Below are 21,714 nucleotides of genomic sequence, written 5' to 3'. Positions count from 1 at the left end.
CATACCTAAATAAAGATGGTCACCCTCACTTGTAATTAGGGAAAGGCAAATTAAAACAAGATGTTACAATATCACCTTTGACCAACAGATTGTCAAAATTGGAAAACTTGGCCAGGTGGCATGGATGCATGCCTGTAATCCCAGTGACCTAGGAGTCTGAGGCAGGAGGATCACAAGTTCACGGCCAGCCGCAGCAACTCAGTGAGGCCCAAAGCAATTTAATGAGAAAAGGGGTTGGGCATGTAGCTCAGTGGGAAAGCATCCCTGGATTCAATACCCATTACAAAAATTTTTTAAAAAATCAAAAAGCTTACTAAGTGTTGGCAAAAATGTAGAAAAAGAGAGATATTTTTAAGCACAACTGGTAAGAGTGAAAGCAATGGTGAAACCAGTTCTACCCAGTAATTCTTTTTATTTTAGATGTTGGGGTGATCTTGATCCTTTCAGGCCTCTATGGGGATAGGTGCAACAATGTCCAGCCCACTGCCCTCTGGTCAAGGCCTTTCTTTTCCTATGGGGGTGGAAGAGGGAATTTCTCACTTAAGAGTTAGGTTGGTTTTTACTTAGGGGTGTATCATTGGTATCACCAAGTCCAGCTGGAGCAGAAGGGCTAAGGATATAGTTTGAAGGACTGACCCGAGTTTGTGGATGTTTATATCCCTCTTTTATGGTGCCACATGCATGCTCTGAGGAAGAGGTCAAGGAGTCCTGAGCAGGAAGCTGGGAAGCTGGGATGATTCTGCATCCTGAAAGATTGTGGTGACTGTCTACTCATGGGGGCAAGGATCACCATGGACAAGACCTTGGGGTGGGTTCCTCTCGAGAGGACCCACTCCCCAGCATCAGGTCCCCTCATCACCCTGAAAAGATATCTCTTCTCTAGTCCTTGTCAATCTCCTTCCTACCCAGCACCCCAGTTGTGGCCAGAACACTAACTCTTCCATCTACTCTGCAGCCCTCAGCTGTGTGTGGAGATCAGGCTTCTGTCTCAGATCCCCATCTCTGGATGGAGCTCAATCCTTTGTGAGAAAGCCAGGGGCTGCTACATAATCACTTCAGCCAAGACCGACTGCGGCCAGTTTGAGAGGTCAGAAGGTCTCTCTGCTGGGGAAATTCTCCGCCATCCTCTCCCACCTGCACCTGTGTTGTCTTCCTAATAAAATAAAATACCTCTTCCCTTTTGTCTTATTGCTTCACAAAAACACAGCAGAATATTTTGGGATGACTTGATTTTTGTTCAAAGCATTTGTAATTTCTGATTTCTGTCCTTCCACTTGGTTTCTGTGTGTCCCATCTACTTTGTCTTTCTCACTCTCCCCTTCTTTTGCCCATCTCTCACCTCCTGGTATTTCCCCAATCTCCTTTTCCTAGTTGTCTCTTCTCTACCATGTAATTTTCTCCCTTCTCTTCCAATTAATTCTGATGTACTGCTGGGGCTGTGAACCACTGGTCTAAGGAAACTGGGGTGATTACATTTCCCTTGCAAGTGATTGGTTTTGGAAAAGGCATGTAACTCAATCATGGTCAATAGGATGTGAAAGGAGTCTGGCAGCTTCTAGGAAAGGTTTCCTCATTGATTAAAAAGTGAAGCATGGTGCTGGGCACAGTGGTGCATGCCTATAATCCTAGCAACTCAGGAGCCTGAAGCAGGAGGGTTTCAAGTTCAAGACTAACTTCAGCAACTTAGAGGACCCCATTCTCAAAATAGAAAGGACTTGAGGTATAGCTTAGTGATTACCCTTCCCCTGTTCAATGCCTAGTACCCATGCTGTCATGGCTCAGTGTGACGCCTGACTCTGCCACAGTCATTTTAAGGTCTCCAGTGAAGCTGAGCTTGTCCAAAGACTAGGCTCACATGCTGAGGATGGTGAAGCAAAAGATGGAAAGAACTTCAGTTGTTGATGATGTAGTAGTGAGTCCTGCTATGAACCAAGGCTGGAGCTGCCCTCCCTGACGACTTCTTGTTACTTGATACACTAAATTGTCTTAATATTAAGTTTGTGTCCTGACACAGAGTTGTTATGTTGAAACATAGAAAATTGCTAATATTCACCCAGTTTTGACCTATTTTCTTCACCAATACTGCTGGTCTAGAGTAGATATCTTCCTGGCTTACTTTCAATTTCCTCATCTTCCAAGTGAAAATTTGACACCTCTTTCATGATATTTCTCTCCACCCCCAATATCTGTCATCTTTAGTTGATTTCAGTATTTGTGAGGATTACTGAGCTAATATTCCAGTATAGAGACTATTTTTTATTAGTAAGATTTTAAAAATTTCAGTTATATATGACAGTAATTTGACATATTATACATACATGGAGTGCAACTTCCCATTGTTTGTACATGATGTGGAATTGCATTGGTCATGTGTTCATATATGAACATAGGAAAGTAATGTCTGATTCATTCTACTATCTTTCCTGTTCCCATCTTCCTGCCCTTCCCTTCATTCTCCTTTGTCTAACCCAAAGTACTTCTATTCTTCCCTACCACCTCACCTTTATTGAGTCAGCATTCGCATTATCAGAGAGAACATTCAGCCTTTGTTTTTTGGGGGGATTGGTTTATTTTGCTTTGCATGATGGTCTCCAGTTCCATTCATTTACTGGCAAATGCCATAATTTCATTTCTCTTTATGGCTGAGAAATATTCCATCCAGTACAGAGACTCTTCTTAGTCTTGGTACATTTTCACAGGGGTTCATCCAAATTTTAATCAATATGTACAATCTATGTTTTTACATGTGAATAGAGGATCTCTATTAGCCAAAACAATTGGCTGACAAGACCAAGGAACAAGAGCAACAATTTGTTCTAATGGGAGGAGGAAATTAACTGCTGAAATAGTGTTAAATTTTAGTGACTTAACATATTAAAATTTTATTTCTTGCTCATGTCAAAGTCCAGAGCAGGGATGAGTTGAGAGGGTGGATTCACAAGGGCATAAAAAATTCAATGGGTCCATCATCTCTCACATCTTCAGAGTTCTTCACTGGATGCTTTGTATCCAGCTGGCAGATGATGAGAGAAAACATATGGAGCAGTAGTATTCAGATGAATAATAAAATAAAGACATAATATATTAAATATTATATACTTATTCCATAAAATTTAATTTTCCTGCATCTCAATAAATCAAATTGTGTTTTAATCATCCAATAATAATTTTGTCCAAAAGACAGCAGTTATTTAAAAGATTAAAAAAATAATTGCATTCAACATACATACAATTTGAATGTTTTAATAAAAATGGAAATCAAATACAGAATAAAAATTTAAAAATGTTTTATATTTCTTCTAAAATATTTAACATATCTATCAAAGCTAAAATACTTTATAGTTATGAATATCAATATTTTAAATAAAAATTAATTAAAGCTCAAGTTGTTCAGTTTTTAAAAATTTGATAAATTTCTTTTGTGGTACTGGGGATGGAACCCAGGGTCTTGCACATGCTTAAGCAAGCACTCTGTCACTGAGCTACATTCCACCCCTTAATAATTTTTAGACGAGGGTTTGATAAATTGCCCAGGCTGGCCTCAAATTTGCAATCCTTCTGCCTCAGTCTCCCAAATAGCAAGGTTACAGGCATGTGCCACTGTATCCGGCTCAAAAATTTAATGAATTCTATGAATTTTTACTAAAACAAATTATTCACAATTCTAATACTCAATATTCTAGTTCCCAATATACACAATGGGTATCATACTTCATGCACATTTCTTTCATACTATGTCTGCAAAGTTTAAAGTAATATGAATAGCTTATTCTGGCAAAATGCTTTTTAACCTTCATATACAAGTATTGCAAATACACATACTTTGGAATATAAAATGAAAATAGACCCTAAGCCCTACTGAAAATGATATCCACTTTTATTTGTGACATTCATGCTAAGAAAGAATTTGACAAATTAATTTGCCTTTTCCCCAACTTACTTTATTCAATTTTCCCTGTGCTCCAAGGTAGCAGCACAATCTACACCCTCAAAGCATTTAGATGCACTGGTTAAGGGGCTTTAACCAGTTATAGTCAGGAGAGCAGATAAGGTTATCAGACTGTGCTGTCAGCACTGAAAACCAGCCTAAGTAACAGAGCTGGTCATGTATTCTTAAATACACTATTGCTTCCTTGTGCTTGTTCATATAATACAGGACTTTCAAAGTGGTGCATGGTCAAAGCAAAGAGACTTTCTTGCCTGGGTGTAAGGGCAGTTCATTCTTATAGTACATATAGTTCTGATGTGGCCACTGGAGGCCCAACCCTGTGAATTTCCAGAGAAGAGGGACCTATGATGTGCCAGGAAGGTACCCTAACTGGTCTACCACAGAGGTTTAATGTCAATCTGACTAAACATATGAGAATTTTGCTGTAGAAAGTATCTAAGAAAGTGTGTTTAGATTATAACCATGTCAACTCAACAACATAGTAGCAAAGGAAGACCACATGGATAATGTAATGGCTATGGATACACCTGGCTTACCCAAAGTACTAATATTTAAAATTGTGATGCACAATGTGAATGACACTTAATGACACTGAACTGTACACAAATGGTTAAAATGGTAAGTTTCATATATGTTTTAGCACAATAAAAAGTTAGTCTTTCAAAGATTCTGGAGTTCATTTCTGCTTTTAAAGATTTTTCCATACCTCCAAATTATAGTCCTTTTATTCTAGACTTACTATTTGTTAGTAGTTGGTAGGAGGTAGTACTCCAGGATGAGTGTTTAAGGTAAAGGGGAGGAGATGACAAGGACCTGAACTAAGGTGATGAAGCAGACTGGGAAGGCAGGATGGTAGGGTTTGACTTTCCACTGGACACATGCTTAAATGCTGAGTGAAGAGAGAAGAAACAGCACAGATATTCCAACCCAGACAGCAAGTACAATGTTAATAATATTAATACTTACTGAAGGAGGAAGATCACGCTTTTGGGTGGAATAAGATACATCCCACTTTGGACATGCTGATATTTTGGGGTGCAAGTCAGTCATGTAGATAAGTTAAAGGAGGCAGAGCTGACATGAGAGAACTAAGGGATGAGGGTAAATTTGATTTAGAAACAAGCGAGTCAAAATAATTGCTGGAGGCCAGGCACAGTGGTGATTACCAGTAATCCCAGCAACTTGGGAGGCTGAGGAAGGGTGATCACAAGTTGGAGGACAGCCTCAGCAAGTTAGTGAGGCCCTTAATGACTTAAGTGAGATGCGTCTCAAAACAAAAAATAAAAAGGGCTAGGGATGTAGCTCAGTGGTAAACTTCCTCTGGATTCAATCCCCAGTACCTAAATAAATATGAATGGGCCTGGAGAGTACGAGTATCCAGAGGGAATGGCCAGAACCTTGAAGAAGGATGAAGAGGGAGTGTAGACAGAAAAGCAAATAATTTGTAGAGGTGACTCCCCATATGGGCTTGAAGGAAGAGTTTGGACAATGGTAGACTGGAGGGTCGGTAGTGGGAGAGAAAGAAGGGTTGCAGGAAGAAACACGGAGAAATAGGGAGCAGGAAAGCAAGACAGCTGTCCAGTAACCAGCTGTTGAATGTGTATGTTGTAGAATGGGTAGTTTCAATCATGGGTTGGTTAACATTGTCACTGTGGAAGAGGGGACAAAGATCAAGAAAAGGTCATTTTTTCCAGGGTTACTGTGGCAACTGATATTTAGTTGCTTGTGAATTAAGAGATCTAATGGCTTTTGATCTACTTAGCTTAAGCTCCAGCCAAAGATATCTGATAACCTCGGCATGTCTCAGGTTTCTAAACATAGTGCTCATCTCTCCTCTATCCTACACCTAGACGGGGAGCTCCAATTTTCTCTGTCATGACACATCTTTGTGCCATACTATGTTCATACCAGATGGTTTTCATCATTTTTGTTTTCATTTTTGCAGTACTGGGGAATTAAACCTCATACATGCTAGGTAAGTGCTCTATCTCTGAGCTATACTGCCATTCCTTTTTAAAAATTTTTGAAACTGGGTCTTGCCAAGCTGTTGAGGTTAGCCTCAAACTGGTGATCGTCCTGCCGGAGCTTCCCCAGTAGCTGGGCCTACAGCCATGTGCCACTACATCTAAAATCGTGTTTATTCTTAAAGTTTTTTTTTTTTAAATTTTTTTAATTTTTATTTTTTTAGTGAGAAATAAGAAGAGATCATGTTTCTGGGGAAAGGGGATACCAGCAGTGATGCTACTGCCCATGGCTCAAGTATCATGCTGCAAACATGTGCCTGGAGAGGGTAGCAAGCAGTTTTAGTTCAACTTCTGCTTTCCCTAAAGGCCCTACAAAAGATTTCAAAATTTCACAAATTAGTTATTAGAATCATATAGTTTATTGACTTTTTATTTTGTGGTACTGGGAGATGCAGACTGAGTTTTAAAAGTAGCAGACATTTAAAAAAATTTTTTCAGAGCACCATTTTTCTCCCTCCAAACCAGCAAAGATCTATAAAGTTTCACAACAGTTTTGTCAAGGGTGTTGGGGAAGCAGGCACTCTGTATACTGCCAGTGGGAGAGTTAATTCCTATGACCTCTTTGGAGGTGACTGGCATGATTCACCAAAATGTACACATCCTCTAATATAGCAATTCTGGACAAGATGTTTCATTCAGCAAATTTAGGCACATTTTGTTGGCACATTTTACATTGTGCCAAAAGATGGCAGCAACCTAAAACACCCATCAATAGAGAATGGTTGAATTATGGCATTAGCTTCACCCTGGAATACTGGTCATAATGCTTGTTTACATATAAAGTAGGTGTGGAACTATACACTAGAAACTGGTAACGTTGGTGGCTTCTGGAAAGGAGTTGGTTTTGGGAACAGGAATCAGAGAGACTTTTCACTTACCTTTTATTGCCTTACAAATGTATTACCTATTTCTACCCCTTTCCCAGCTGAAGCAAAAACAAAACCAAAATTAAAAAAAGAATGTTTCTGGTGGCAGAGGGTCCATTAATAGATTGCAACACATAGGAAACAAGATAAAACCTAACCAGAAAGTCATTAGTCATTATGGGAATCATTGAGAGAAAGTTTAAGAGTTGAAGGTCACCTGACCATTCCTACTCACCTTTTCAAGCCACAGAAAACACAGAGAGAAAGGATGGGCAGGGTAAGAGCAATGGGCACAAGGAAGTAAGGAGGCCAGCCAGGAAACTAGTTGGATAGAAGCTTTATTGTGGTTTGCTTGTGATAAGACATTTAGCCCCTCAATTCATACATTTGTTCCGGAGAACATTTGTTTTGCTGGAGACCACAGTATGATGCTCAAAAGTCTTTAGCTCCATCTTGTCAGTCTGGTCAATGGCTACCTATTTTACAGTTCAACTAGTTAGAGGAAAATCTGGTCTTAACATCCCAAATTAAGGGCTGCAAGATTTGTGACTCATTTGTATAAAGTGCTTACGTTCAGTGCAAAAGGGCAGAATCAGAAGGGCAAGCAGATGCCCTTCCTGGGAGTCAGATGTGTTCCATGACTTGAGGAAGGAAATGTCATTCAAACTTCATTCCAAAGAGATGTAATATTTTCCTTACAGTCTTTCTTCTCTCTAACAGGACCAAAACTTCCAATCTGACAGATCTCCATAATACTTTTTTATTTTACTTTAAAAAATTTGGTTCAGAAGAAATTCCACAGGGTTTCTAAGCACCAGAAATCTTGACTTCAGCTTTCAGTTCCTGTTTATCTCAGCTTGAAAGGAGGGATCAACAGGCTGAGCTCTGGATGGTGGGAGACTCAGAGCTGCACAACCTCTTTAGGCCTCTCATTTGCAAATCCAAGTAATTAAGTATGACAAACTCTTTCTCAAATATCGCCACATCTCAGGTGGGGAGGCAAGCCAATGCACATTAAAGAAGCACTTTACCTAGTTTTCCACCAACTGGATGGGACCTATTCATTGTCCCCTTGTTCTCTCCTCTTCCCGCTCTTTTTTTTGTAGTACTAGGTACTTATTTTGTGAACCCAGGGCCTCACACATGCTTCCAGGCAAGCTCTCAATCACTGAGTTACATCACCAGTCCTTTTTATTTTATCTTGAGACAGTGTCCTGCTAAATTGCTGAGGTTGGCCTTGAATTTGCGATCCTTCTGCCTCAGCCTTCTGTGTAGCTGGAATGATAGGCGTGCTCCCTAGAACTTCAGGCCAAACTCTGAAGTGAATCCCGGATTCCTGTTAAGACTGAAAAGTACACTGCTGTCTTAGTGACCTGGGTGTCTAAGTATCCATGCAGTGGTCCCAGAGAGACTGAAGGGAGCAGAAGGGAAAGAGAAGTGGTTTCCTAGTCAGTTCAAGAGGCACAGACAGGACTGGAATTCAAATAGGTAAAGTCTAGCCATTCATTCCTAGGATCCTGACTACCATTACTTTCCCCAGACGCTCAAAGAGGGAATCACATTCTTTTACCCATAACTTTGCAGCAGGGATACCAAAAAGAGCCAGCTCTGTGCTTGGGAGTAACCATCCTGCATCCCTGTTTGGAGAGGCCTGCCTTTCTATTCCCTCTGGATCAATGTGACAGGGACCCTCCCGACTATGTGTTAGCTCACAGACCTTATCACCTGGATTGCTGTCAAAGGTTTCAGATGTTACTACCTGAAAAGCCTCGGTTCAGGTTACCTTCCAAAGACTCACGTGAACTCCTTGTGCTTGTGAGAGGAGACACTTGGAAAACAGTTTTATTCCATAGGTAGCACTTGCCCCAAAGCCATCTCTGAAATTCAGGAAGGGAAGAAAGGGGAAAGAAGCAATCCTCTCGGTGTGGCCCTATCATTCTATGTAAAACTCCTCTAGTTAAGAGGAGCAACTAGAGCATCACCATGTGGAGGGGACTGTGTACAAACAGGATGACCCGGGTTAAGAACCAAAACGCAGGGAAGGATTTCAGTCTAGCAAAAATCTAAAGGGAAGTGCCTCTAATGGAGGAGAGTCTCATTTGTTCAGAAAATGCTTGGGCGTAAACATGAGCATACAGGAGCATGCACATGTGTGTACATGCCCAGTGTACACACACTCACTCATTCTGAGGTAGAAAGAACTGGCCATCTCCAGACGAACACACACAGATCCCACAATTTTACAGAAACATGGCACTTGCGTGAAAAGTCCTGTCCTTGCCAGAAGTCAAGCAGGGTCCAGTCCAACTCTTCCAACCTGGGGCTGAGCCAGGGAGTCCCCTCCACGGGAGGAAGAGGTGGAGGGCACCAGTCCTGTCGCCACAGCTCTTTTGCTCTGTTTCCGGGCTCTGCTGCCCAGGGTCACTTCCTGGAGCCTGAGCCATGGGCACTCCGGGGGTGGCTTGTCAGAAGCCACTGAGCACAGATGTCTTGCACTACTGCATCTCCACTGCTCTTAGCAGCCTGCTGTACCTGCTGGACAAGGGTGGTGGCCCTCGAGTGTTCTTGCTTCACGGCAATCAGGTAGGCAGATCGCAGTTTGCAACATGTCAGGTAGGCCTGAACCTGGCAATGCGATATGAGAGACAGTGGAAAGGAAACCATCACTGGTGAATCACCAACAAATATGCTGAGCCACATCAAAGCTCGGGCAGACACATCACCTCTCACCTACAGATTAACATCTAGGTTATTACCTTTGACTGTATTATAGTAACTCTTCATATATTCTAGATGTTAAGCTATCACATGGTATTATAGTGTAAAAAGTTACCACAAATATGCTAAGAATTTAAAAATGAAGGCAGGTAGAGTCTGGCCTCTGTCCATTCCCTTGATGGTCTTCTAGTTTTCCTCTTGGCATCAGAGCCAGCACTGCCAGTGCCCACAGACTGTGATTTTATGGTTATTTGGTTATTATTTGACTGACGTCTGTTTCCTTGACTAGACTATATGGTCCATAAGGGCAGGAATAGTGTCTGCTTTTTCTGCCCCTTGTATTACTGATGTTTAGCACATAGTGTCTTCAATCAATATGCATTACATGAAGGAATTAATGAACTGATGAGCCATTATACCTTTCGCTACAATGGACACACAGATCCCCCTTCTCCTTTTCTGTTTTTAATCCAAATTAAAAACCTTTTAAAAGACATCTGGGGATGAAAATGAATATATACAATTAGAAAAGGTGTAATTAAGGTCTAACCCCAGTTAGACCTAACCTGACTTCTTTTGTTTGGATCAGAGGCAGCTCAGTTTTGAGGATGCTTATCTCTTATATTATCTCATCAATGTGCAGTATGGTGGGGGTGAGTGCCCCTTCCCTCCCTGGTTGACAAGTGCTCTGAGCTAGGGAACAACAAGGTCCTTCTGAGCTGCCAGAGTCCCCAATGGCAGTTGCTTTTCTGCCTCACAGTCCTTTCTGGGACTCTTCTCACTCCATGTATAATGGTCTGCCTTTTCTTTTTTCTTTTCTTTTCTTTTTTCTTTTTGGTCTTAGATACTAAAGACTTGGGTTCAATTATAGATCATCTCCCACCACTAGAAGATGCCTGGCAGGTCCTGAGCTCACTAAAGTAATCAAGTCCTATTGTCCTATTCACTACCCTAAGATGTGAGCTCTCACCTTGGCCTTCAGGTCCGAGCCCATGTATGTGATATACCACAATTGGTAGGCAAAATTCCTGCCAAGACAAGAAGGGCATCTTGCCAGAGAGTCCAGAATAAGAACTGGATCAAGTGGATTTTGGCAAATCCCCAATTCCTGAGATCACTTCAGCGCATGAGAACAGCTGCTGAGAGATAAACCCTGAAGAGTAATAATGACTGTCTAGACTGCACTGTGCACCTTTTCCAGGGACAGAGATGCTGTCCTGTGGAGTTTGAAGCTCAGTGGAGGCTCAGGAAAGTCCCAAACCACAGTTTGGGACTCAGGGAAACTGGTTGTTCTGGCCACTTGGTTCTCATTCTGATTTTAGTAAAGTAATTCTCCAAATTTCAGAATGCTGGGATTTCATCCTTTCTAAGGATTTCATCAGGATGTTGCAGAAATAATGAGGAAATGTTTAGAACATGTCCTCTTTAACACCTAACAATGCCCTGCAAATATAGTCCAGGGATTAGAAATACTGTCACGGGGAACAGCTTTGTGGTGATTTAAGAAGTTCTTTGCCTGACACTACTTTTCATCCTAAGGGACTCAGCTACCAGAACATTCCTCTGCTGATAGCCAGAGCAGCCTGATCTGGTTTGGCTTTCTTGGGTCTCTCCTGGCTGGGGAGGGGGGCTTCCTGCGGATGACAAGAGGATCAATCCTATGGTTACCCACAAACAAGACAGCTGGGAATACTTCTGTTCTGACTGGCACTCCTCATAGTGATGACAAGAAGTAAAGATTCACCCATTTCTGAAATAGGGAAGAGTTCCCTGGTCCCAAGGAAAAGGCCCTTTCTGGCAAAATGAGACACCAATGAACACTGTAGGCCAAGGGGTTGGGTGTGGCTTTTTCTTACTGTCCTCTTTTCTCTGGAGGACGAAGAAACACTTGCCCACTCTGGGAACCTCATTTAGCTAATTAGCCAATGATGGAAGTGAGGGATTTCTTAGGCTCTCGGAGAGGAGACCTCCATATAAAATGTAGATTCAAGAGCAGCTTAAAGAGCTCAGTGGCAGAAAGGTTGCTTAGCATATGCAAGGTCCAGGGTTCAAGACTAACACTCCCTCCCACCAAAGAAGAGCAGCTTAGGACACATTTGTCATGGGGATCAAGAACTGAGAAGGCAAAAACTCAAAGAGTCAATGTTTATCTGTTCCCTATCCGTTCCCTCCTTTCTAAACCCCTGTGTAGATCTCAGTTCCACCTCATGATAACATCAGAGCTGAGATACAAGACTACAAGGGACTGCTGTGGGGAGCAAAGCAGGCCCCAAGTGCTGTTCATTAGCATCACCACAGCTTAGAGACAGTTCTGCTCACCTTGTTGTCATCGCTGTGTATTGCCTGGATCAGGCTCTCCAGCTCCTGTGCAGAACAGAGACACAGCAGTTGTAAGAAGGAGAAGGCCGATGGTCTGGGGGCCAAAGTCCAATTCAGTCTCAGCCTAGCCACTGTAACTCCAGCATCAGGTTGCCTGCTTGACTCTTCCTTTTAAACTCAACTCCTACTATAGGAGCAATGAAGGAAAGCTAATGATAACATTAAGCTTGGGAATTTTGGGAAAAGGAACATCTCCCAAGAGGCTTGTCCTTGGCCTTCACAAATGAATTTGGCTCTGTTTACACCTCAAAGAAGCCACAGGGAGACTTCATAGTACTGTCTACTGGCCACCCTGATCTTTAGAATCACAAGGAGCAATACAATGCCATCAGACATTTCTAGGTGCACACAATATTAGAAAAGGTGAAGTTGAGGGACACCTTCTGGCTATAGAGGTCACCACCATGAATTTTCCTTGTAAAGAAGGGGTTGTAGAGGCTATTGTTGCAAGGGGGTCAGAAAGATAAAGGGATCTTATAGAGTTTCAGGCACATTGTGGGGAACAGAGAAATAAAGAGGGTGATGGGAACACACTGAAATAGCTGGAAGACCCAAGAGGGAAGGGTGAGTGCACCTGTGGTGGGATTCTCTTGAAGGTTTCCAGGCAGTTGAGGAGAATGGTATCCCCGTCACTTTTGGCTGCCATGCCTGACTCACTGACACATTTCAGTAGCTGTCGGATCTCACTGTATTTCTCCTTCTCCACCAGCTGCCGGGCAGCTCTGCAGTAGGTTGCTGCAGCATCTAGCTGGAAGTCCTGGAACACAAGAAGGGACTTAAGATGACTGGGGATGTCCGCAGTGGGAAGGGAGGTTATTTAAGAAGTGTCCACTATGTTTGCTGTAGAAAAGCCATGGTGATTGCAGACACATGTTTAAGAGAAAACATAAACAGAACAAACCCAAAACAAGCAAAAATTCCTTGATGAGTCAGGCAGCCATTTAGGAAGCATCCATAGACACTGTAACCTTACCATCTAAAATGGTGCTTTCATTTGTTTCCATGGCGTCTCCTGAAAATATTCTAATTAAATTCCCAAGTACATTCATTCTCTCGCTTGTGAAATCATCTTTCTCTGGTAAACGGTGTGGGAAGCTGGTGTTTGCTGCCCTGGATAACTGGTGCTCCCTTAAGTGCTGTCTTAATGTTCAGAAACAGACCAATTCACCAAAAGACTCATTTGCTGAAAACTGCCAGATGACTTTAAACCTGATCTAGGTTAACACTATGCCAGAGGAGAGCTGCCCCTTTGCCTGCCCACCAAGGGTTATTTGTGGGTGGAGAGCTTTAGTCATCAATAAACAGGGATGGGAAGACAGAACACTAGTCCTTGAGACACGTGTGCTGCATACAGTGTCCTGCCTGCCCCTCAATCAGCTCCTAGGGGCATTTGTAAGGAGCCTATGGTTGTGATGGGGCCTTTGGAGTTTCAGTGCTTTGCTCCAGTCTCTGCTTCGGTGCCACAGCCCCACTTTTGTCATGTTATCACTAGCAACAGAAAATGTGCTCCTAAAGGTAGCTCCTGTAGAGAGAATGGAGGGGCAGCCCACACAGCCAAGGGAAACCCTCAGCTACTCCCTCTAGCCTTGCTTCCCTGCAAGGGTGAGCAAAGGTTCTGTAGAGAAACAGTCATGAGGAACTGTATTAGCCTAGTTTCAGGTAGTTATTTGATAGCTTGTAATGAATTTGTCATTGGTTACTTGGCTTTTGGCAAAGTAGCCTAGAGTCTTGCATTTGACCCGGTTCTATAATAGCTACTTCCCTGATTTCAGCCCTAATGTACATGCAAATCTGCTTTTCTTGGGATAAAAATTTTCTAAATAATAATCTCTCATGAAAATGTGGTCAGGTGCTGTTTTCCCTTGCATAATCTCAGATAATCCAAGTCATACCTGCAGAACGCGAAATGCAATTCCAAAACCGTCTTCTACATTTTTCCCTCCCAGCATGACCTGAAAAGGAGAGGGCAACATGCTTAAAGCAGTAACTGCTGGGCACGGTGGTGCATGCCTATAATCCCAGTGGCTTTGGAGACTGAAGCAGGAGAATCAAGAGTTCAAAGCCAGCCACAGCAACTTTAGCAAGGCCCTAAGCAACCCAGAGAGACCTTGTCTCTAAATAAAATATACAAAAGGGCTGGCGATGTGGCTCAGTGGTTAAGTGCCCCTGGGTTCAGTCCCTGGTATAAAAAAAGAAAAACAAGAAAAAAAAAAAAAAAAAACAAGCAGTAACTATCTATTGGAATAGTCCCTAAATGAGGGGCCATTTATTCAATTATTTGGTTATTTATATTTAATGAGACTTGACTGAGTGCCAGGCACTAGGGATATGAGAATAATCAAAATTGACTTGATCTCCAATCATCTATGACTCCAGTAGGGAGGAAGCCATCAAGCAAACTGAAGTAAAAACCAATTACAATTATGGCAATTACATGTGTTGGGAAAGATGAGGGCCATCCAGGGGAGGGGAAACACTGCACGTACCTTGCAGGCAACATCCATTTTCATGTGGTTATTTCCAAAAAGGGTTGGTAGAGGCAAAGTGGTGATCTGAGAGGTCCCAGCACTTTCACACCGATGCAAGAACCTGGTCACTTCCATCTGCAGCTGAAGTGTGTTCATGTGCCTATGGGGACAGGACATGCATGGTACATTCTCAGGAGAAGTGTAAGCAGTGAGGTGCTGAGTGACTAAGAAGTCATAAGATGGTGAAGGAAAAGGCAAAAGAAATGATGTGGAGGGAAGAGAGAGACCCCAAATATCCTCTGGATAGTTATAAAAAGATGGAAATAGATGTCTCAGGGTCCCACACAGAGTTACTGGGCACCTATGGGCCTGGTCTCGCAGAGTCATAGGCTGGAGGAGAAATGAATAGCAACCAAACACAGAAGACATTTAATGATTAAGCCTACAAAGGCAACAATGCACTTTAGATATCGCATTGTAAACAGAGGGATTGGCAAGCGTGAAACCCAAAAAGAAAAGACTTGGTGTGTTGAGAAACCTTCAGGAGCCCAGTGACTGATGCTCATCATGAAGAGAGGAATGCAAGATAGAGATGGAACCACCAGCAGGGGCCAGATCACACAGGACCTTTTTCCCCACTGTAAGGAGAATGGAGTTTAGCCTGGTTGCAGCATGTGATACTAATCCTCCTCTCCTGCCCCCTGACCCTACGATGCTTTTCAGATATGTTTTTTAAGGGTACAGGGTGTGGGGACAGATGCTCCATCCCAGTCTTTCTGCCCTGTACTAATTCTCTCCCAAGCTTGGAGCTACCTGGATACATCTGCTGCCGTCATCTTCTTTCGGAAAAAGGTGCTTTTCTTCCTTCCAGAGCTTCGGGATGTTTCTTGGAGGTAGATCTTCAAGTGGTCCTTGGCCTTAAGCAGCCATGAGAGCTTCTCTCCCAATTCTGTGTATGACTTTGCTTTGTGACTGAAGAACCGAATACAGGTCATGGCAGCCCGGACTTGGTCCTAGAAGTGGAAAATGAATGTTCAGGTCAAAAGAGATCAGGGATGTTGGAGGACATGATGAGAATTCTGATCTCATTCCCATCTATGAAGCAGATGTGCGTGATCTAGCCCTGTGATGTCTCCATCTTTATCTCCTGTGTCTCTCTCTTTTCCTTGCTATGTACTGGTCACCAGTTGAAGTGCTACTTTGTGTCAGTCACTTCAAAGCCCAACAGATCCTAAAGTGAACTGAATAGTTGAACTTTGGGGTTATACATTATTTCACCACTGAAGTAAACTCTAAAAAGGATACTTCTGCTTCTTCATTCACAATGGTTTCACTCTTAACTTGGCACTGAATAATTTCTCTGTGATTTAGTAGTGGCAAGTCTCAGACAGATTAGGAGAGATTTGTTCCTTCTCCCTACATGTACTTTTCCTAAAGACATGTTTCTGTCATTCCTTATTAATTCTGTATCTTTCTTACCTTTCCATTCCTTGAATTATGAAGAATGACATAATGGATAAGACTAAAGTTTACCCCTGAATTTACAATAAAAATTCTAATTTTTTTTAAAACAATGCTAGACAGCAAGATAGATTTGTTCTAGTGTCAAATAGCAAGGCAAGGGATCAAAATGGCAGTCCTATTCCTGGTCTTACACAGCCTCACCTAGAGAGCAGGGCATCAGGGACAGGGGCATGAGGGATGAGGGGAATGCTACTACCTTCATAAACTGCTGCAGCTCATACAGAATGTGGTAGTAGTTCTTCTTTTGTAAATGTTGGCAGGCGGCAATCAGGTATGTGCCCCAGCTCTCCAAGGTTGGATCGATGGATTCCAGCAAGTTTTCCAAAGTGTGTAACTTCCCACTTTTATAGCTTGGCTGGAAAATGCCTTCTATAAAGACTTCTGGAGGACTGTCCTGAAGCAAGGCAAAGTGATGAGTCAGAAGTCTGAAGGCTAATTCTGGCACAGTCTTGGAATTTTCTTCCATTCATATACTTCAGCATCTTCTTAGCATGGTGCCTAATCTTTTGTGTGTCACAGATACCTCCAAGAATCCCTCTCCAGTGACTGCTTCACTTCTCCCCTTCATTTTGTAGAAGAGTTCCATGACTGAGTTATCTATGCTGTTGCTACTTTCTCTCCTGGGATATTATCCTGAATTCACTCTAACCTCACTTTTGGGCCCAAGTACCACCCAAACTGTGTCTTAGGTCACTAGGGACCTCAAAACCAACAATTTAATTCCCAGAGTTAATTCTTGGTCTCCTTTTCCACCTGGTCTATCAGCAGCTTTTCCTGTGGTGCTGGGGATGGAACCCGGAGTCTTGGGCACACTAGGCAAGCCACTGAGCTACATCCCCAGACCTATGAGGAGATCTTTTTTTTTTTTTTTTGGTACTGGGGATTGAACCCGGGGTACCAGGGTACTTTACCACAGGGCCACATTGCTGGCTTTTTAAAAATATTTATTTATTTATTTTCATTGCTGGCTTTTAACAATATTTTCTTTAGAGATAGGGTCTCGCTGAGTTGCTTAGGGCCTTGCTAAGCTGCTGAGGCTGGATTTGAACTCCCAATTCTACTGCCTCAGCCTCCTGATTATAGGTATGTGCCACCATGCCCAAGCTCCTATCAGCAGCTTTTGATAATAGCTTCCTCTCCCTCAAAAAACTGTTTTTGTAATTTAAATTTTTAGTTTTAATTGTGAAAAACTTCATTTGACCCTGAGAACACCAACCTCTCTAGGTTTTCCTTTTGTCTCTCTGGTTGCATCTTCTCAATTTCATTTTGCCGATGTTTCCCAATCTCCCTGAGGTTTAGCAGCAACCTATTCTCTTTTCCATTGGGACCTTCTCTCTCTTGGTGATTTCATCCGGTATCATGGCTTAAGTATGATCCCAGTACTGATGATGCCCAAATCCCTATCTATTCATACCCAACCTGTTTGTCTCCTCCTAAATTCCAGATATCCAAATTGATGGTTATCTACACAAAATACAGTCAAAATGGTATTCCTGAGGGTTCCCTGAAACCTGCTCCTGTCTTCCTTTTCTCAGATGGTAATATCATTTTGCAAACTATTCAGGTCAAAAACCTTAGAATCAACTTTCCCCCCAAACTCCAACATCAAATTTGTAGCAAGTCCTAATTGCTCTACCATAAAATTACAGAGAAGCTGGCTCTTCTTGCTACCTCACTGTCCACTTCCCACAACTCATCCAAGCTGTCATCACCATGTGCCTGCATTACTGCAATAGCCTCCTCCATGGTCTACCATCTCCCACTCCTGCCTCTTTTCTAATGTCAACAGATCAACCCCAGAAATTCTTTTCAAACAGTGGTTTTCCTTTTCATACAGTGCAAAGGCCAGGTTCTCACAATGTCTACAAGGTCCTTTGTTATTCAGCTACTGCTTCTCTTGACTTCACTTGCTACCTACCCCAGCCATGCTGGCTTTTGCACCTGTTACTTCATCTGCTTGCACTGTACTTCCTCCAGACAACCACATGACTCATTCACTCCTGATGTCCTTTAGCTGTTTACTCAGATGTCTCCTCCCTAGGGCACCCTGTCTAAATAGCACAACCTGACCACTTACCCCACTTTCTTTTTCTTACCATCCTTTACATTATATATTTTATTTACCTTGTTTATCGTCTCTCTGCCTACTATCATGAAGGTTTTACGAAAGCTATTTTTACCTATTTTTTTCACTGCTAAGTCCCTAGTACCCACAATGGTCCTTAGCTATTTAATAATAAATATTTTTTGGATTAATAAAATGTTGATAAACATTACGGACCAACTCCTCTGGAAAGAGCACACATATTAATCTTGCTTCTGAAGCTCATTTGTGGTTCACAGACCCTGAGTCATAAGCCCCTTTCCACAATTCACAGAAAAAAAAAAAAAAGAGAGAGAAATCATTTTGGCATTTATACTTTAGGCTAGGAGTGACTAACAAAATAAAAAAATGGCTATAAATGTGTGGTTGTATAAAATGCTGAGCAAGAGCTGCTTAGAAGTGGATAGGATCTGCGTTTTGAGAATATACACAGTGGGTGAAGATTAGGAGCTCCTCTCCTGATTCTGGCTGCTCCTCATTGAGAAATCTAGATTTAATATTCATGGTATAGGCCAGACTTTAAGAATCAGCACTCTGTAGGAAAGGAGGAATTCCTCAGAAGAGCACCTTAAGAATGTCAAGTTCAGCCATTCGTCTATCTACTTTTTCATCCAAAACTGGTACCTGGCCAGGTCTGAATACATATTTAAGTAAAATACAATGGGAAGACTCACTTATAAAAAAATCATAACAATCAAGAAGGATAAATGAGGCAATAGGTACTATGGTGGCTCACGAGAAAGGGGTGATCAATGCTGCTTGCCTGGTCTCTGAATGCTTAACGGGCAGGGTCTGAAAGGAGGGGAAAGCCATTCTAGGTAGAGGGAACAGCAAATGAAGACTTGTGATAAGCTACTGCACGGTTAAGCTGGGTGTGTTGGCACAGGTCTATAATCCCAGTTATTGGAGGCTGAGGAAGGAGGATCACAAGTTCAAGGTCAGCCTGGGCAATGTAGCAGTATCCTGTCTTGAAATAAAATAAAAAGAGTAGAGCACCCTGGGTTCAATCCCCAATACCATTAAAAAAAAAAAAAAAAAAAAAAATCTACAAAGATAGTGCATGGTACAATCAGGTAACTTAAAATAATTTGATGAGTCTGGAATATGGGTGCAGATAGGATTTGTGATGAAAGTTAATTGGAGAAATATGGCAGTGCAATAGCATGCTAAGGACTTTGGACTTCATCCTGTGGCAGTGGGGATCTGCTAAAGGCCAGTTAGGGAGAGGAATAACATGGGCGTTTTTAAGTTTTAGGAGCCTCATTCTACTGGCAGTATGGGCACAGGGATGAAATGGACAGGGAAAAGGCTAGAAACAGAACACTTTCCATCACCTAGGCACTTGGGTGTCAGTTTCATAACGTGTTTTTCTGTGTCTCTACCTGGTTGAGAATAAAGGTAAGCCATTTCAGTTCAAGGGTAACTGTGATTACAGGAGATAAAAGAAGGCTTCCCTCCTAAGCTGACAGATGGAATGCAGGCGCAATGCTGTTGTCAGCTTTTATCTGGGTTTTTAGGTAAGCAGCTTAGCTCTGTGGACTAGTTATCTAAGGGAACAGGACTAGATGATTTCCACTCTCAACCTGTGCTTGGGAGAAGCATCTCTACATCTAAACTCATTTGGAAGCAGAGAAAAAGGGAGACAGAAACTAAATTTCAAATAACATGACTTCTATGTGATTCTTGAATCTTGAGACCTGGTTAGTAGCTAAGACACAACAGTAAGCCAAGCAGCAGTGAGAACATTTCCCTTTCATTATCCTGTAGGTGTCTGGTGTCTGTGAACTGTTGATTTCACTTGGACCAATCCTAGAATATATGTCTACTTGCAAACTTTCATTTCTGCTATTTTGATTCAGGGACTTTACCTTGAGCTCTTTTAATTTTCTATGAAATTTGGTTAATATCCGCCAACTTCTCAGAAAGTGATCATGGAATATTTATATAAAAGGAACACCAAAGGGTCATGGTGAAATGGTCCTGATTGCTCCAATGAAATAACTGTACCTCAGTGGTGCCTTTGCTTCCAAAGGAGGAAGACAGAGGATGTGAGAACAAAATGAGTAGCGCACACTGGACTTCTACCATGTACACAGAACCTGTGCTGTGGATGTTCGTGGCTCTTGTGGTAACAACCCTGAGTGGACACGGTCCTAGGCCCTGTGGGAGGTGGGTCCCCAGGACACTAAGTGTCTTATCCCAGGCACCATCTGTGATTCTGCTAAATGCTTTGGGAGAAGGGATGAAATGTGCCATTGCCAGTCAGGAGGGTGATTTGGGATTGAGTTAAGGTTTGTCACACAATCAATGGACAATGACTGTGTAGACAGAGTCTTCCATTTTGACCTGACTTTGCCAGAGATGATTTCACAGCTCAACAATGGGTTAAAGGCTGGGGCTGTAGCTCAGTGACAGAGCACTTGCCTAGCATGTGTGAGTCACTGGGTTAGATCCTTAGCACCACATTAAAAAATAAAATAAAATAAAATAAAGGCATGCTGTCTATACACAACTACAAAATAAATAAATAAATAAATGAATAAACAAACAAACAAACAAAACAAAACAAAACAAAAAACCCAGGGGTTGAGCCTAAGATGGGGGATACGGAGGCCCAAGCAAGGTGGGCAAGGCAGGCGCTGCCCTTGGTGGGCTGCCTCACCCTGTTGAGGAGGTGCAACAGGGCTTCTCGCAGGCAGCTGTGCCTCATGTAGAAGCTGATGATGGCCAGGTTGGTGCTATAGTTATGCAGGTAGAAGAGGCATTCTTGGTAGTAGGTGTTGTTCATAATCTTCCCTTCAGGAATCACTTCCAGGGAGAGGCTCTGGGTCCGAAGGGTAGCTTCCAGTTCCCTCAAGGTGGCAAAGTAATCATCATCTTGCTGACAGGAAAGGAGAGTGGGAGAGAAAAATGGAACTCAGTATATTCTCAGCAGCCATGGAACTAGAGCTTTCAAAGCCTCTTTTACATGGAAAAATGCTCATTCTCCACTTTTAAGAGTAGAAAAATAGGCAGAATATAAAATTTTATATGTTGTAATATGGTACAACTTGAATTTCACTCAAAAACATAACTCAGGAAAGTTACCAAAATTTTTTTTTTTGAGATGGGGTCTCTGTTGCTTAGATGGGTCCTGAACTCCAGCTATTCTCCTGCCTCAACCTTCTGAGTAGCCTGCGCTACAGGCACATGCCAAAATCTTAATACTAATTAATCTGGGCATGGGATTATAAATGATTTTTTATTTTATTTTATTTCATTTATTTATTTATTTTTTGGTACTGGGAAATTGAACCCAGAGGTGCTTAACTGCTGAGCCAAAACCCCAGCCCTTTAAATTTTTAATTTTGAGTCAGGGTCTCACTAAGTTGTTTATACAGTCTTTCTTAGTTTCTGAAACAGGCCCTGAATTTGTGATGCTCCTACCTCACTCTCCTGATTTGCTGGGATTACAGGGATATGCCATGGTGTGCCATTGTGCCCAGTGATTTTTTATTTTTTAAAAAATGTTCTGTAGTTACCTTTTCTAAAAAAAATTGACTCTGCATTACTTATTTAACCATAACTAGTTTCTTATCTAACTATAAGCAATGGAAGGAAATAAAATATCAAACTGGCAGTGTCTAGCCAGGGCTGACATGGTCAGCTGAATCTAAACTGACCCTTTCCTTGGGTCTCCACT

At 42.1% G+C, this 21,714-nt stretch overlaps 1 protein-coding gene across 1 annotated transcript in view; it reads right to left on the bottom strand.

Annotated features, from left to right (window-relative positions):
• Positions 1–6,158: 6,158 nt before the first annotated feature.
• Positions 6,159–21,714, bottom strand: part of ZFYVE26 (zinc finger FYVE-type containing 26) — a 61,543-nt gene continuing 45,987 nt past the window's right edge. Inside the window, exons 35-42 of the mRNA XM_079126582.1 lie at positions 20,695–20,913; positions 16,125–16,322; positions 15,218–15,417; positions 14,423–14,564; positions 13,829–13,888; positions 12,511–12,693; positions 11,877–11,921; positions 6,159–9,464 (exon numbers count right to left, since the gene is read on the bottom strand). Coding sequence (XP_078982708.1) covers positions 9,261–9,464; positions 11,877–11,921; positions 12,511–12,693; positions 13,829–13,888; positions 14,423–14,564; positions 15,218–15,417; positions 16,125–16,322; positions 20,695–20,913 — 1,251 coding nt within the window. The 3' untranslated portion in view covers positions 6,159–9,260. The remainder of the gene's footprint in view (positions 9,465–11,876; positions 11,922–12,510; positions 12,694–13,828; positions 13,889–14,422; positions 14,565–15,217; positions 15,418–16,124; positions 16,323–20,694; positions 20,914–21,714) is intronic.

Source organism: Sciurus vulgaris, assembly GCF_902686455.1.
Source record: "Sciurus vulgaris genome assembly, chromosome: 2".
NCBI classification, from domain to species: domain Eukaryota; kingdom Metazoa; phylum Chordata; class Mammalia; order Rodentia; family Sciuridae; genus Sciurus; species Sciurus vulgaris.
This window is presented reverse-complemented; position numbering and strand designations above follow the sequence as displayed.